The 18,264-nt window shown below is 44.7% G+C and overlaps 1 protein-coding gene across 1 annotated transcript; it reads right to left on the reverse strand.

Moving 5' to 3' along the window:
- Window positions 1-5,692: 5,692 nt before the first annotated feature.
- On the reverse strand, window positions 5,693-17,898 carry LOC134016066 (homeobox protein Meis2; the record flags this gene model as incomplete). The annotated part of the gene is made up of 7 exons (XM_062455483.1): window positions 17,201-17,898; window positions 16,464-16,693; window positions 15,947-16,088; window positions 15,493-15,543; window positions 14,835-14,885; window positions 14,142-14,291; window positions 5,693-5,823 (listed from the first exon to the last, which is right to left on the reverse strand). Coding segments are annotated over exons 1-7 (767 nt in total), but the record flags the coding sequence as incomplete, so codon positions are not given.
- Between the last annotated feature and the right edge of the window lie 366 nt (window positions 17,899-18,264).

Genomic DNA, 18,264 nt, shown 5'->3' on the forward strand with positions numbered 1-18,264 from the left:
CAAGAATCTGGTCTCAGCTCAGAGCGGGAGCGATCCATTTTAGAACTATGTGCATTAACTATACTTTTCCCCATAGATGAAGCACTCTACATGAATAATTTAGCCTCTCTTATGCTAATGGGATCATGAAAGTATCCCCTCTGTACTGTGTCGTCCCCCCCCACCCCCGCGCCCCCACCCCTTCCAGAGCACCTATTCTCAGCTTTCAACAATGGCCTTGCCCCTTTCCAACCAGGCCAGACACCGATACTGCTCTCACCACCACCACACAGACACCTGACTAAGATAGGACGGGCCTGTGGTGACAGGGTGGAAACCCCTCCCGACCACAACACAGCCAAATGGGCCAGCTCTGAAACCATGTAGTGAGGGGATGAGAGCTAGTAAGTATGTGGTTGAATGCAATTTCATTGCCAGACCAGTTTTGAGAGGTGTCTATTTATCTTGTCGTCTATTAGAATGTCATTGAGGACAGACCACTGGCGTTGACAGACTAAATACTGCTGGAAGCCTGGATAGGAAGTAACACTAGCCACACCACGACGGCTCTTCATTTGATGGTGAAGTGATCATTGATCATTGTTGACGTTGAAGTCGTTTTGTAAACAATCGCTTGGGCAGGCTCCACTTGCTGTGGAATCTGTTCTTAGTCTCTCTCTTTCTCTCTCTCTTTTTCTCTCTCTCTCTCTCTTTCTCGATTTCTCTTAGCATACACACACCACATACACATACACACACACACACACAGACACGTTGTGATGAGGCAGGGGCACTGTGTCAAATATTTTGCTCCTCCAGCAGCTGGGAGTGAAGGCTGTTAAACAGCAGGGACTGGCCACGCTTTATTGTTTATCTGTTGTTTATTGGCCAGTATTCAGCTTTAATTAGTACTCTAAATTAACGTCTAACAGGCAGCTAGAGACAGTATCAAACACACACAAACACACACACACTTCGGCGGTTTCAGTCCGGGGTAGGCGCATCCTCAAAAAACGCAACAAGGCTTCCATCTTGCGTTTTAGCACAGACTCTGGCTTCCTTTTTGTTGTGGTTACACATTTTTTCTCTCTCACTTTCTCTCTTTCTTTTCTGGACTCACAGCAAGGCTGGAGCTTTACCCAGGACAAAAAAAAAAGAAAAAGAAAAGGAAACCAGAGGTCTGAAAGCTGCCAGATTCAACAGGCCTTGTTCACGCGGGGGGTTTCTGGGTTTGGGCCGCTAGTCGTGTCCCCAATAGGAATGACCCCCTCTGGTGAGCTCTACCACAAAGACCCTGCCTGGAGGGGCCCCTGACCAGGGCTGAGGGAGCTGAACTCCCCACACGCTACACACACACACTGGAAACACACACTAACACCAGCACACTACAACACAATCAGACTCTGCACACTCCCTCCAAGCTCAACACGCTCTCTTGCCTTCCTCTCTTCATCCCCTTCTCCCTCCTTCTCTCTCTCCTTCCACCTCTCTGGGGAGTCTGTCTTTCCGCGGAGCATGGGGGATTGTTCAATTGCTGAGAAAATGTACAAAACGCTCTCTCTCTCTTTTTTTTCTGATGGGCTTTTTTCTGACTAAAAGGGGGGAATCGTATGGTGAAGCCTTTTGCTCACCACTCAAGATGTCAACATGGATTTGGTTTTCATGCATAGCTAATAATTACAGGAGCGGACTGAGGCCAAGACAGTCAGAAAGAAGGAGAGAGATAGCAAGAGAGAGTGGTAGAGAGAGAGGGAGAGAGAGAGAGAGGTTCCCAGCAATACCTTGTTGAGTCAGTGGTTGGGATTTATCTAGATGAACGAATGTGTCTGACTCCACAGTGTTTAGCATGGATACAAACTGGACTGTCATCGCGTACTGCTCAAACACACACTGGGCGGTGAAAAGGATTACAGACACTCACTTGTAAACGAGGGCTATCTTTAGACGGCCACAGACATCATGTTTTATTACTACAAGTGATGTGGTGAGTGTTTGATGTGAGGGTACTATGTTCAGTGGTAGAGTTCAGTGGTGGATGGACAGGACTGATTATCAGCACAACCAAGGGAAGAACAGCCAATAGAATCGCTGGATCATTACAGGGTGAAAATATGCATGTAACTCGTTATTCTTCAAGCTGAAAAAACACAGGCAGCGTAACTCACAGTCAGTTTGGGGAGGGAGCAGAAATTGCCCTGAAGGTGATAATTCACTTATTTTTAGACATTCTAAGAAAAAATCATTTAAAAAAGTGCACGGGACAGTGGGAGCAAGGTGTTAGGTGGATTGGGTGGGTGGGGGCAGGGGGTGATGAAGGTGGGGGAGGGGGGGCATAGGAGTGCTCTATCAGGCCCAGGTGCTACTGAAGCCCTCCACATAATGTGTCAAAACCTGATCTGGCAATCTCTCCTGACAGCTACGAGCATGCTTCACCTTGCTTTACGCTCTCCTATAAATTATTCTGTAAGAGGGGCTACACATATTTTCTCACCGGTTAAATTGTTTTCTGGCACCGGTTCAGAGTACTGCTCCAGTGCTGAGATACAAGCCAGAGATTACCGATGTAAAATTTTGCTCAGAGCGACCCTGGCCAGACTTGTAGAACTGAACGGTACAGTACATCCTCTGAGGGGATTTAGGGAAAGGTGTGTGTGTGTGTGTGTGTGTGTGCAAAGTACAGTTTGTAATACAATATATCTTCTAGCCGGAGTCTTTATAGGTGATGACTATATAACAAGGAAGGGAAACTAGAGAGCGACTCTAACTTTGCCAACACACCCGCTTAGAGGGCTGTCCTCCGTAGAGCTTACATAAGTGGGAACACCTCAGCTCACACTGAGAAGAGGTTTGGAGAGCAGAAGCCCTGTTATCAGCCAGTTGCCTGTAGACTCCTCACCCGCTGGGTAGGGGTTTCCAATCACTTGTTCACGGCAGAGTTTGCAAAAGGTCCCGATGTTACTGTGTTTACACTTCTGTCTTTGTTTCACTGTTTAAAACCCCAAAGGCTAAGACTGAGCTCTCCTTCCCTCCTCCCTCGCTCCTCCCTGATTCTTTGTCTCTTCCCTCTCTCCTTCTCCTTCCTCTGGTCTCTCTCCCTCTCCTGCTCTCCTTCTTTCTCTCCATCCCACTCCTGTCTACTCCTCCACTGATCCCCACCCTCACCCCTTTTAACAGAGGCCAAGCTGTTAAATAGCCCATTACTGAAGTGAAGCACTCGTCTCTCGCTCTCTCCCCCTCTCTCTCCCCCTCTCGCTCACTCGTTCCCTCTCTCTCTCGCTCTCCCTCTCTCTTTATCTGTCTCTCTCTGTCTGGGCTGCCCTGTGCTTGCTGAAGATTGTGTGTGGAAATGTATGGAGATGAGACAGGAGTCCAGTTCATGCGTGGAGTGGAGTGAGGAGAACAGTGGAAGAGGAGGAGGAGGTGAGGAGGGGTCTGTCAGAGTGGAAGGGCCAGAGTCGGGAGTCGGGGAGAGCTTGAAGCGTTAACGTAATTGCAAGAATGTGAAAAATGAGGCAGTGGGGCTCCCGAGTGAAGCGAAAGGTCAGAGCACGCTTCACACACAACAACTGGCTGGAGGACAGCCTCATTAGAGCATTAAATCAGCTCTCTCTCTCTCTTTCTCTCCCTCTCTCCCTCTCTCTCTCTCTCTTTCTCTCTTTCTCTCTCTCTCTCTCTCTCTCTCCCTCTCTCTCCTCTCTCCCTCTCCCTCTCCCTCTCCCTCTCCCTCTCCCTCTCCCTCTCCCTCTCCCCCTCTCTCTCTCTCTCTCTCTCTCTCTCTCTCTCTCTCTCTCTCTCTCTCGCTCTGTGTCTCTGTCTCCGTCTCTGACCCTTCTCTCCTTTCTTATTTTGGTATTTTTCCCCTCCTTCTCCTCCCTACTTTGCCTTCTAATTTTCACCTTCTTTCACCTCTCCAATTCTCATTCCTTCTCTCTGTTCTGCTCATACCTGTGCTTCAGTCCTAGACCTGAGCTTTTACTTTCCACAGGGGCCAGGAGGGGGAAAAGAGCGTTTAGCCCCTCTTTGGTCTGGGTCTGGGTCTGGTCAGGATTGGCCCTGTGCACATCCGTACGATAACTGTCCTGGCTAGTATTGATCCTGTGTTACTGGATCCGGTGGAGAGAGGAGTCGATAAGTGCTCTGTGGATTACAGGTCACTTGTACTTATGCGTGTAAGATAATCAATAGGCAGTGCATTTCTTTCCCTTCTTGCTCCCTCGCTTGCTCTCTCTCTTTCTTTCTTTCTTTTTCTCTCTCTCTATCTCTCTCTCTCTCTAGTTACAGTTCACTATTGTCTCTGTAGGGATGATGAACATCAAAAGGGGGATGGGGTGGAGTTCAGGGCAAGACAAAAATAAAACACACACACACACATATACAGGTACACACACAATGGACCTGTGCTACTATTCTGTCATGGTCTCCCCTCCACTCAGCCAGGGAAAAACCTGTGATGCAACCAGTCTTGACCACAGAGGTTTCCTTCAGCTGTGTGTGTGTGTGTGTGTGTGTTTGTGTGTGTGTGTGTGTGTGTGTGTGTGTGTGTGTGTGTGTGTGTGTGTGTGTGCAGAGGGGGTGTCTGTGGTCACTGATGGATGACAAGTGAGAATGGGAAACCGTGATTAAACCAGCTCCACCACAGAACACACACTTCATCGATATCTTTGATTGCCTATCGGCAAAACGTTAGTATAGATTGGACTTGACAAGCGCCTGGCCTCCTCTGGGGAGCCAGACAGTGTGTGTGTGTTTGAGAGAAGAGTTGAGTGTGATGAAATTCCATGCAAACCCTAGATGCTGCCACAGCATACACACAAAGGTGAACACACACAATCCCATTCACACACACACACACAAGACTGCTGCCAATGAAAGTGGATCTCTGGCCTGACTGTTAGAGAGGACATTCAAAACAAGTGCAAGAGGAGAAAGGAGAGGCTATGGCTAATCAACATTGTTGTCTTAGTAAATAAAGACAGTAGTTAAAAGTTTGATAAGTGAATCATTTATGACCCTACATAGTTTCTTTTTTCCTGCTTCCGTGTTGAAATTTGCACCCATACTTATTTTAAATAATATATAATTTAAACCAGGCTGCATGGATATTTTAAAATCTAAAGAGCTTTGACCATAAAATTGCAGACTGGTCTATTGTAACAGTAATAAGCATAAATGTTTAGACATGTGTTATTGCAAGTTGGCACGGCCAAAGCCAAATAGAAATGCAAGCTGCTCTGCTCTTTAATTAGCTCGCAAAGTTAATATGCTTTAAATGCAAGTGAGAACTGGCAGAAATATCCTATTAATCACCAGCTTTCCTAAGCTCAGCTCTGCTCACTATTAAGCATGCTGTCCTACTCTAAATAGCATTGGTTGGAAAGCCTTCGTAAACCAGTGATTGTGCATGTGTGTGTGCGTGTGTACATGCATGCCAGTAAGGGAACAGGATAATGTGATGTGCATCAGAGGCAGATTCGTCGGAAACTATCTCCAGAGAAGAGAGAGGTGCCATGTTATCAGTCTTGCTCTCATATTACACATGGCTAAACTGGTTTGTTGGCTAAATGTATCATTGCAAGGATTAATATATATATTTGATGTAGGTTTGTGTGTGTATGTGTGTGTGTTTTGTACACATGTTAGAGTGTACATTTGTGTTTGATGTATCTGTTTGTATATGTGCTGTGCATGGTGAATGTGTGTGCGTGTGAGTGACTGCGTTTTGGACTCACCTTGTTCACTGCTGTTATCGCCGCTCTGTGATGCGTGGCCTCCACTGGAGGGTCCAGGTGTGCCGGCGGAGTGTGTGGAGGTGGCGTCATCGTGGTCTCTCCAGGAAGCAGGGTTCTGGAGGGGTTGGAGAGAGAGAGAGAGAGAGAGAGAGAGAGAGAGAGAGAGAGAGAGAGAGAGAGAGAGAGAGAGAGAGAGAGAGGGCGAGGAGGGGGAGAGAGAAAGGGTGAGAGGGGATCCATCCATCCGCATTCCCACCCAAAACCGCAAACCAGAAGCGGAATGGAGGAAGAGGAGGTAAGGCAGGGAGGGAGGAAGGAAGGGAGGGAGGGCGAGAGAAAGAGAGAGAGAGGAGACCACATGAGCATGCTGGAAACATGAGAGTGACATCTGTAAGAGTCCAGAGTGCTGTGCCGATCTTTGGACTGCTTACATTCTCCTAGCAAGCAAAGAGCTCCACTCCCAATTTCCCCTCAATCACACACACACAACACTCTACACATACACACACAATCAACAACGGCACTACAATCAAAGGGCCCAGAAAAGACTGGAACACCACAGCAGCTGGCACTAAGTCCAAAACTTTGCAATCAAACAGGTCCATTAGGACAGAAGCGCATGGGGGGGGCAGAGACAGTTAATGTGGCGTCTGATTTTGAACGTTGCAGGCAGGCCGCTGGCGAGGACTTGTCTAAACACACATGGAGAAGGAGAGTTCGTTTATACCGTGACCAATTGAGACTTCCGTGTCAAGTGAGAAATGCAGGGAGAAACGTGAGGTAAAAAGTCTAAATATCCCACAGACGTCATTAATCATTCCCACTGTCAGCAATGAAAATAAGATATGACAGTGATTCTCCTTCTAATCTGCCAAAAAATGCATGCACGCCCACATTCACATATACGCCCACACACACACACACACACACACACACAGAAACAAGCAGTCCCTCAAAACACACACACACACATTCAGAGAAAGCACAGCCATTTTCCCATGTCGCTTCTGCGGAGTGAGCGCATTTTAGTTTTTCATCTCTATTGGTTGAATAAAATTCAATTTATATGTGTTTACATGTGCACTAGTTTTTTTCTCTCTCTCTGTGTCACTTTCCTGGTCATTCCCTGCTGGACCATGCAGGGAAACAGGATTTCTACTGTACAGGAAGGGCTTTATCAGTGCCACACGAAGGCAGACTAGAGGTGGAATTTCCTCTGGAATTTAGGCCAAAGAAGCACAAACTGACCACATCACCAAAAACATGCACGCACACACCCACACACGCTAGACACGGAAAAGAAACAAGCCCCAATTTAACTTGTCACCTGAACACGATGACAAAATGTTGGCTAACATTAGCCTAACATTGACTGGGGCCCTTGGAGAAGCAGCCCCTTGAAAGGAGCCCAAGCCAAACAAACACAGGGCTGCACCAAGGCTTCCCACAAACCTCAGCCCACTTCTCAGTACTCGCTTTGGGCTTTTTTCTCTCCCTCCAACGCACACATACATATATGACATGGGGAGGGGGGGGGGAGTACACGCCACAAAATACTCAGAGTAAACCGTTTTTACCGTTCTGCCTTTTAGTTTGCTAATTTTTTGATGAACTCTACCCTCAGCCCCAGCCAGAGAAGGGCCAGCCAGGACCCCGTCTGCCCCAGATAGACTGAGCTTTTTGGGGGGATGGGGTGACAGACATACAGCCTGGAGAGTGGAGGAGCTTCTCTGCGAGGGGGGGCTGTGAAGCAACTGCTGCCTGCTTCCCCTGGGTGCCTGGTCCTTGCTGCCTGCTAGGGAGCCTGCTGCTCTGCCTGTGAGCGGACCCTTTTATGTGCTCTAAGTTGTTTTTTCGAGGAGGAAGACCATTTTCCCCCCAACAGCTCGGAGCGCGGGGGCCGCAGACAGTTGCAGGCCCTTGAAGCTCCTCCACTCCAGACCCTCTCAGCATCAGCTGTTCCCCGGATGGCAATCATATAAAGAGCTCAGAGAATTGCCCAAAAGAGGGGGAAAAAGCAGGCTGAACAATAGCACCAGCGCTGGGTTTAGCCATAGAGGACAAGAGGTGGGTAACAGTGCCCCCCGCCCTTCCCTTTTGGACAGGGGTGTGTGATTGCGATGTGCTAAGTCTCCCAGGTCACTGGTGATCAAGGACACAGGGTCTAGGAGCGCACCCTGTGTCCTGAGAGTCACAACTGTAAATGGTTTCCGAGCTGAACGCAGCTTAGTCGACTTGAGCATCACTTTGACTGCAGTAGCTGTGGCAGTTCTATTATGTCTCAGAAGAGACATAATAGAACACATGAGAGGGAGAGAGAGAGAGACAGAGAGAAAGAGAGAAAGAGAGAAAGAGAGAATGAGAGAATGAGAGAGAGAGAGAGAGAGAGAGAGAGAGAGAGAGAGAGAGAGAGAGAGAGAGAGAGAGAGAGAGAGAGAGAGAGAGAGAGAGAGAGAGAGAGAGAGAGAGAGAGAGAGAGAGAGAGAGAGAGAGAGAGAGAGAGGAAAAAAGGAAAGAAAATGGTTGGATGTATTCATACAGAGCTGGGCTGCTCCGCCGTGCTCTCAGAATGTGCTGTTGTTGTTCCAAGGGAAGAAAATGACTGGTTTCTGCTTCCTGACACTGAAACACCCATCGCAAGCAAGACAGGCCTGAAAACCCAGGCTCGCCTCACATCTCTGTCTGCCTGGGATATCCAGCTTGTCCGGGAAGCCAACTTAATGCAACGGCTGAATCGATAGAACTTAATTTAGCTGTCATTGCAGGGTAATGTGTCATTTTTAATGGCCCAGGCACTAAATTAATTTCAAAGACACCCCAGATAATGGTGTTACAGGGAGATATATATTGCAATGATTTGCTACACAGAGAACAGAACACATTTTCTGAGACTTGCTGAGTGAAAACACACAGCAAAGCTACTAGCATGTGAGCCCGTTTAGAGGGAGAACACACAGTGTCAGAGTGTCCATTCTCACACAAACACACACACACACCTCTGTTTTCATGTGTATGGCGTTCCTCTCACCCACAGCCTTTCCCGAGTACCACCGCCAGTGTACTAGATCACAACAGAGGCGTTGACTTTCAACACGGAGCAAGGCGACAAAAGCAACAGCCTTTCCTCCACATGAATAATTTAGGGCACCTCTCCAAGCTATGAGGGGTGCTCATCAGACACCGAGGCTTGTAGCACCGGCACACACACACGGCTGGTACACAAAAACATTTTTTCATGACTCCCCTGAGTCCAATAAATTTCAAACAACTTGTTAAAAAAAAAAGTTGAATCGGGGACCCCTAAAAAAAATTGGATCGTGAGGGAAAAAAAGGGAAGAAAAGGAGGAGAAAAGCCGTCCGTGGCCCATGTGACTATTCCCTGAAGCTTGGCATAATTAGGAGTCAAACATGGTTCACTCCATGCTCTTCTCTAATTGTGTTAAAGAGCACTGTTACCAGAAGGAGGAGGAGAGAGCCAGCCAGCAAACACAGCAATAGCACAAGGTGTCAAATAAGATACAACAGGAGACCTGGTCTCTTGGGGCAGTGTTGTCTATTTGCCGAGGTTAGTGACCAGCGGCTGATAATGCAAGATGTAATTAATATAAAAGCAGGAGACAATATGGGGAGGGAAGGGGGGGGGGCGTGTAGTACAACAGAGCCACAGGAGAATTGTGTTTCTCTCTCTCCTCCACTCATTCACACACTCGCACACATACACTTGCTCTTCCCATGGATACACAATCTCGCTCACAGTGTCCCTTGACATTTCCCAAATAAAACAGATTTAGGGGCGTCATTGAATTTAGCTTGAATTCCCCAGGAATCTAGAAGGACGGAGGCAGGGAGGGAGGCAGGGAGAGAGTCAGGGAAGGCCAGAGAGACAGTGTTCTGTGTTCTAGTGAGAAGAAGCAGGTTGGGAACTGCAGTGTGAGCTGGCTGCATGGGAGGATCCCATACTGAACATGTACATACTGCTGACACACTCCAAAACGCAGAGGATCGTAAATTACAGACCCAGCTGACATTCGGAGACATCTTCTTGCCACACTGCATAAGCAGTTAAAACTCCTCGCACATTTTTTTGTTTGCAGCATTCACTAGGTAATTATGCTATTTCAAAAAAGGTGAACGTGTCCCCATATTCAACAAACATATTTACAAAACCCCCAAATTATACTCCAGGAATAGAAGAGAAGCAATAATTAAGCATCTAATAATTGGCCACTATGTATTTTAAGAGGCGTACGGGAGGGAGTGACTGTGAGGCAAAATAAGTCTTGTTCACTGCACCAAATGGCACATTACATGTGCAATCACTCTATCAGAAAAGCAGAAATAAAAAGCTGATTCCACGCCACTGGTTCGGTTTGATTTATGGACTTGACTCACATAAACACATGAAGACAAATCCAAAACTCTGACGATGGATTTATCAAAAAGACACCTGAAGCCGTTGAAAAACATATGCAAATTCCCATCTAAGCCATTCAAAATGAGGTGCCACAAACCCTTTTAACATGACAATGATCATCAACAAGTAAGCTAATGCCATAGTGCATTGATGCAAATAGGGCTAGACACGTGTAATAGTCCAAAAACAGATAGATCTATGTTGAGCACACAGTAGACGAGGCAACTTCGATTGCATGGTGCTTGGAGGGCGAGCGAGGTGCGCAACAAGTGAGATCGGTCTCTCTCTTCTCTCTCTGTCTCAAGCCGTAATCAAATAGGAAATGTAGGGCCAGACAACCCCCCACCACCAAAACAATAGTCTGGAACAGCGCACTCCACTCCGCTAGGCCACGCTATTTGAGGACTAGGTCTGCGTGGGGAGGAGGGGGTCTGGAGGGGACTAGTGTATGTCAAATTGGAACACCTCCAAAACATAGAAATGGCATAGCTCTGCAGCTCACTGCGGCCTAGCTAACACAAACACAAGGAGGCCGACAGGAGCTCTGGAAGAGAATAGGAACATGAACCCAACGTGGCATTCCATAACATCCCCCCCCCTCCCCTCTTGACAAATAACACAAGCAGCAGTTGTGCACATAAGATATATACAGTGGACTTATAGGTATGACTCAGAGGCATTGTTCGGAGTCTGATCAATGGCCTTCTCTGGCCCAGGGGCTGCTCGAGAGAATCATATGTAAACAGGAACATTTTCATGCCGACCATGCAAAGCTCAGATAACCTGCACATAACCTCCTAGAGAGGGAACTGTCATAAGCTCAGAGCAAGAAGTGCAAAACCCAGGATGCCAAGAATCATTCAAGTACGACAATGTCACCAAATAATCCTAAAACGATATTCCAAGTCATTACAGTTTCTATTTGCATGTGTGTGAGCGCTCCCTCTGCTAATGGACAGCTTGACTGAAGGGGCAACACAATAATGCCAGGAAATCACAACATTAAATTCATTAGTACAGATCATTTTCAGCATCAGCAACCATTAATTCTATCCGCCTTGCTAAATGGGTATAGCACAGAAAAGACTGAAATGTAATTTTATTAATTAAAAGACAAGCGGACAAAGCGTTGATCCAGCAGCACAACGGCAACAATCTTTCTTGCCAATGAGACATAGTCTTGCTTTTACTTTTCAAGTTTAACTTAGCGTGATTATTATTATGTTGTTACAAGAGGGAGGGATGACGGGCAGGGGTGAGGGTGTGTGTGTGTGTGTGTGTAAGGGGGGTAGAGATAGACACTGGAAGCTAATGTCAGAAACCAACAATGTCATCAAGGCCTTAGCTCTGCTGACGATAATGTTGTAATCCTATCACCCTCTCATCCTACAGACAGTGCTGCACTTGAGTGTAAATAAAACTGGGCTTATTAGGGACAAGCCTACCCCATCAGGTGAGGGTGGTAGAGAGGGGAGGGGATGAAAAGAGGGAAGAGGGAGAGAAAAAAACAAGCTCAACGGGCTGTCTCCTTCACAGTGAAGAGCCTCATCATCTCCAGCAAGTCCAACTTTCACCAAATGAGATGTAGCCCTGGGCTATATATTAAAAATGCATATCAAAGCAAAGAAAAATGGACGTGAGAGATTCTAACTAAATAAATTAGCATATCTAACTATCAAATTGCCTTCCCCTCTCCAACTAGAAGAGAGGGTAGAAATGAATAATAAAACACAGCCAAAATAAATAATAAAGTAATTAAGACAAAAGTAAAGCAGACTGCTTGTCATCATCCCAAAAAATCATTTATGCATTACTTCAGTTATTCTGTCTTGTGTCTATACAGTATAATCAATGATCCTTCAATTTGAAGCATATAAAACAGTTTAAAATACCAAAATTAGATATGGAAATAACTATACCCATTCACGTCAAGGGCTGCCGGTAATACGTGAGCACTTAAATACACACTTGGTTAAGCACTGAACCTAACACATTATCCTCACTTCAGCAGTGTTTGACTTGCACCATGCATTCAATATTACTGACAAGAAGACATAGCCTACTCACAAATCCTATTAAAGAAGTGAAAATAAATAATGCCACACAATGAGTCGAATTAAGGCTTCAGCCTATACATCCAAACGTTTGTAACAATGTAACAAAGATGGTTTAAGTTATAGCCTAGTGCACATGGTTCCTACATTTGCATAAAGATAATCCGACTCAACGGCCTTTATCAGAATAGTTTCCACAGTGAAAGCCAAGTCTACGGGGAAACATGGCAGAAAACGCACAAGCAACCCTTCCGCTTTGTTAACGCTGAGCCCAGCAATTAGGTGTAGTAAAATGTTCATTGCTGCCACACGAAAGAAATAAATCGCTCCAAAATAAAAAACCTAATGAAGTGGTCAGTCTAAACGACCACAGGATAAATGGCTTGTCATTCACCTTACAGATTGTTTATTTCTGCTCCTGATTTTCTTTATTGGCATATTGAATTGTCTAATTATGAAAATAATATTTCTCACAAGTATCCTGATGACAATGCCTGGGTACAGACATTGCGACGGAACGCTGGAAATTGGCTTGAGTAACAGCCATCTGCCATGAAACTAAACAGGCTAGTTTATCTAATCTCTTCAGTATAAACAACAGCATGCCTCATTTCTACACTCTTCTGAACAAGCGACACAATATTGAGATTTCAGCCTCTTCTCGGCCCCGCACTGACATTTCAGTGTTGATCGTGTTTTAATTCACCTACTGCATTGCACTTTGAGCAAGTCTGAAAACGCGACGGGTATTCAAAGAGAATCCGCCGCCATTAGGCCTATAGCCAGACCCAACAGATGCAGCGCAGTGACTTTGCATAACACTTAAATCTGCTTTGATTCCTAATAGGCTTGGGCTCGTGCTGCTTAGATATTAACCAGTCACTCTGTTGCTTTTGTCGCTTACCGATTTGACCAGATACGACATCTTTGAACAGCCTTACTTTAATCACGTGGAGAGGAGTCTCCCTAATACAATCAGATGGATAGGCTACTGACCCATTCCAGAGTAAGCGTTTATTACACTGAAAAGGCACGTTTAAACCACGGGATCGATCCTCAAATTTAAAGGCACTGTACTTCAGGTGGACATAATTGAATTCAGCATTATGGAGCCTCTGGGCCATAAAATAGGGCGGAGAGGTAAAAGCCACTGCAGAGCAAACCACAGGTCGATCAATAGAAGACAATTAAACACATTAACATCAACGGCAAGTAACGTCATGGCACTGCTCGGCCATCAGGTATAGGACTAATATGAACTTGACATTGATGGTAGACATTACGAAGCAATGGAATATTACTTTCTCCACCTATGCAGATAAAACAGCTTAACGCGCGCGCCACGTGACTTCTTCCAAAGCTTTTACAAAATGTTGTACTTTCTCAGTAAGTGCCAGAAGCCCAAAGTATGATTCTTAGTCTGTTTTAATGTAGGCTGACGTTGAACCAATGCAATAAAAATATTTTTCAAGTTTTCACTGGCCAACTATCCATAGTGCGCGGCGGCCATGTCCAAAGCCATGTAACCACACACTGACGCATTATGCACACATGAATGCCTCTAATCTAAAAGACAAAAACAATAACTCTCTCCATTGTATTACAACAAGCTTTTGACCTCAAAATATCGATTGTCAAATTCTACTTGTAAAAACGGCGTACATACAATAAGCTGTTGACACAGAGGTCAAAGACTAAGCGCATACAACAATAAATGTGACGTCAAGTAAAATATCAAACAAATAATTATCAAGGAAAGCTCATGAGATAACCTATCTTTCCTCGCAAATGTAATCTACCAAAACAGAGCATTGCAGAAAATCCAAGTCAAACATATCACCAAGAAACCTGCAGGCACCCACAACGTATATACACACACACACACACACACTCACGCACACGCACACGTATAACTCTTTCATAAAACTATTGCAAAGAGATTGAAGCCATTGTTAGGCAACTTACGTGATCGGCTAGGTTAGTCGAAGATCCTGAGAGCTCCTCATGGTCTGACTTTGAGCTTCCATCCCGTTCGTCAATAACCAGATCTATTGGCATTTTTCCTTTCAAACAACTGATGTACCGGTGGCAAAAATTGTCACAGAGCTCGTGGACCTATAAAGAGGAATACAATAAGATACAAAATCAGGATGTGGAAACAGTGCGGGCAGTCCAAGAATAACTACAATTACTGGGCATTATCGGTCAAGGCAAGGAAACAATAGTGAAATTGTTGCTGTGGTTATTATTCTCCTGAGACTGGAGCAACAAGTTGAACGGCAAAAATAAATACCATGCCGTCAACTCGTCAAAAGAATTACACAAAACTATCGCAACTAAATCTATCAACCAGAAAAGGGCACACTGTAATATTTGTCAGAAGATGTATACCATTAGTCGATTACTACTGTGATTATTGGCTAGTTCTAGCCTAGTAGTAGAACTTTAATTAGCCTATGGTTGGTGTCTTTACGTCTTTTAAACGTTGATATAAATTATGTTTTTTATAATAAAATGGTATATCTAATAAATGTTTGCATGCTAGAGGATATAAATAATATCACCAGAGGATCAGACATATTGTGCAACAAACTGTAGGCTATACAAGCGATTAATGTCAAGCCTACAAACAATATAATATGTTATGTAAACGTTTACCTTTTCTAATTCCAAAAGGTGAAACCGTAATACTTGTATGGCTTGAATCATCTGAAAAATAAAATAAACAAAAATGCAATTTAGTCATGAAAGGATTATTATACACATATGACATTTAGCATGTGCCCGATGTTATATTTTACAGATTGAAAAAAGTCTACAAACATGGAAAAAGTATGTTGTGTTATTTATAGTTTTACTGGAGAGCACAATTATACTGTCAATTTTACATGTAGAAGACGGGTTTCTTATTCCACAATTGAATGAGACAAGACATAGCCTATTTGGTCACCCGGGCCAGCTGTTGGCCTCAGAGACTGAACTATGAAAGCGGCAAGTATGGCCACAATGCTTCAAATGAGTGACCAGGGCGCAGTGGGGCTGGTTTCACCCGCCGAGATGTCCCAGCGCTCTGCCTAATCAGAGGCTTCCCTCCCGGCCTCCTTAGAGCTAGCGTAATACGCTGCCACTCGAGACCCCTTAGAGCTTGCCCTTGCTCACTTCAAAGAATCCCATCTAACGTCTATGTTGTGCTTTTGCATCAGATCTTCACATATTTACTTTGCGATGCCGAGAACAGAAAACCAGATTAAAGTCCAAAAAACAAGTTAAATAGCAATCAAACCTAAAACCGGGATAAGGAGGACACGGCGCTTACCAAATTGTCCAACTCTGGATTTGATGAAAATAAAGGTTTTTCTGCTCGGACCTATGTGAGCACACAAGACACATGGAGTTAGCCTACTTTAAGTATAATTCAAAAACATGTTATGAATATGCACACATAGCCTATTTGCCTATAATGACCATAATGTTGATTACGGAATGAATTCTAAAATAATATATAGTTTTTACATATAACACACGTACAAGGCTATGTCATCGTACGCATTGTTCCTACTTTATAAACAGAAAAGCTATGAGTTTAAGATGTATTTTATTTTATATAATACAACATTAAGATTAACAAACCTGTAGCCTATGTGCAGTGTCAAAAGTTGCAATAATAGTTGAAATAGTATTTAACAATCAACAACTGTATGCGCTGTCGGTCTCATAAGTTAGTGTAAAATCCGTGTAGCCTATATTGTATAAAGTATAATTAAAGTGACCTGTTTGGCAAAGACTGCGATGTCCTCGTTGAAGGAGTCTGAGGAACAGACATCCCCGCCTGCTACCCCGGGCTCCCTCGGAGTGCATGTCGCCAGCTCGCACTTCTCAAAAACCAGCGCGAGCAGGGGGAATAATGGGTGACTGCAAGAGGGGAAACATAGCCTGAGTACAAGCCGCCACGAGCTCCACCACGCCGGAGCTCCGCACAAGCTACACCGAGAAACCGTGTCTTAAAGTCCGGCTTTGCAACAGCAACCCTTGTTTTGGTCAGCGCCTTCTAATGGTTAGCTGTGTACACATTTAAAAGCTAAATGTGATATGTTGCCAATTAAAACATTTATTGCTTTGACAATGTCATTTGTCATAAATAAAATAATCCCTGAATTTCTGAAACTACAATTATTTGTTTGAAACCTATATAATTACGTTGTGAAGCAAGTGAAACATATTTATTGAAAGTTCCATAAAAGCAGAAATTGTTCAATAATAAGGTATTAAATTGTAGTGTCTACCTACCCATAAATTTGATCTTTGTCCCGCTTTAAAACATCATTGACAGCGGAGCCCATGCTAGTGGGCATAACGTTGGGGTGTGCATGTGCACCGTAGTGCTGGCTCGCGTGGAGCGGCGGTCCATGGTTCAAATGATGGACCTGGGGAAGCGGCCGGGGAGCATGCGGGTCTCCGTACATAGACGCCGGGACTCCCACTCCGTCCATCCCACCGTAGTGGGCCAGCTCATCGTACTGGAATGAAACAAGATAAAGTCAAAATGTGCAGAGTAACTTTTGTGTAAAAGTTTGACAAAATGTATATAGTAGCCTATTTCATTCATAATAGAAAGCAGAAGTAGTAGAAGTGATTACTACGACAGCAAAATCGGAATGCCTTTCCCTTTGTAATCTTAAAAAGTCACTCGCTACTGCTAGACTATCAGGTTAATATATTGATAAGATTTGTAATTACCAAAAACATTCTAAACTTCGGTAGACTATCCCCGAAGGAGAGTTACTTTGGTAAAACACCGAACTACTTAGGAGTCCCTTTAAAACTGCTCCACGAATGTCGCGGAGACCGTCGGTTAAGCAGAGGCTGTCACTTGTCTTGAAGAGTAAAGGTACTGCAAAAATGTCAAATAAAACGGCTTAGATATGAAAACTTTGCAAATTAGCCGCCACTGACAAGAGGATAGCGCTATGGTGGCCCTCCTATAGTGGATTTGTATAGGTAAGTGTTGGAGATTTAAAACCTACCCTTTGCGCCATCAGGCTGCGCTCCAATAAACTCCTGGATGTGTCGTATATTTAATATCCCAGTCCGGTTAGAAAGTGATTTAGAGTTAAGATTCCTTTTTCAACCAACTTTTCGAATTCTCCTATTCTCCAATGTGGTTGAGTTGAAGCAGAAGCATCAGGAGGAGTTTTGCAATTTTTCTTGTTTTCCTCTTTCCCCAAATCAGAAAAAATGTCAAGCACCCAACTGAAGGTTACAATCGGCCCATCAACAACCTGCATGTAACTAAACTGTCGTGTCTCATGGCTTTTTGCCACTCCAGCTGTCAATCAAAGCCAGGGGTTGTCAAGGTAATGAATGAATGATGGTTGGTGATGATGTTCAAGAGAGGATGAATCTTTTTAGCCCGTTTTCATCCAGCAAGTCCACGTCTCCCTTCTGCCTCCGGATCGCTATCTTGTTTTATTATTACTGTAAAAAGAAAAAAGCAGTAGAAATTAAGAGATTGCAATTCAGATCTTTCCTTTCCCCCGTAGGTATTTCATCTATCTCGCGGTCTGAGATGAGTGAGTGTCAGCGAGTGTTGGCAGGTTGGCTGCTAGCTTGCTTATAGAACAGAGTCAGTTTGCTGCGCTGATCGGCAGGAGAATGAAATGACGGAACCCGGAAGTAGCAGTGGCCATAGCCAGTCCTACAACAGCTACAGAAAGAGAGGAGAGACCAAATCCTGTGATATGCAGAGTATGCACGAGGACGGCTTCAACTCCTCACGGGGGGAGCCAAACAACACGGCTTCTACTCTCAACCAATTCCTTTCGCAGATAAGAGAGGCAGAAAGAAAAGCAGAAAGCGTTCTGTTTCTGTTAACCTGCAATGCGTTTCAGTTCGAACTAGCCTAGCGATTTCCTCGTGGGTTCCACCGCGGAGAGAACCCCCAAAGTATAAGACTATAGTAAAATAAAATGCACACTAACTTCTTTGAGTTGCCATATAGATTATTCGGAGAGAGTATACGAATGCAAAATACCGTTTAGCTTTTACGCGGATTGAAATAATAAAGCTCAAAACCTACTTTGATTCTCAA

The sequence above is a fragment of the Osmerus eperlanus genome, unplaced genomic scaffold (assembly GCF_963692335.1).
Source record: "Osmerus eperlanus unplaced genomic scaffold, fOsmEpe2.1 SCAFFOLD_307, whole genome shotgun sequence".
NCBI classification, from domain to species: domain Eukaryota; kingdom Metazoa; phylum Chordata; class Actinopteri; order Osmeriformes; family Osmeridae; genus Osmerus; species Osmerus eperlanus.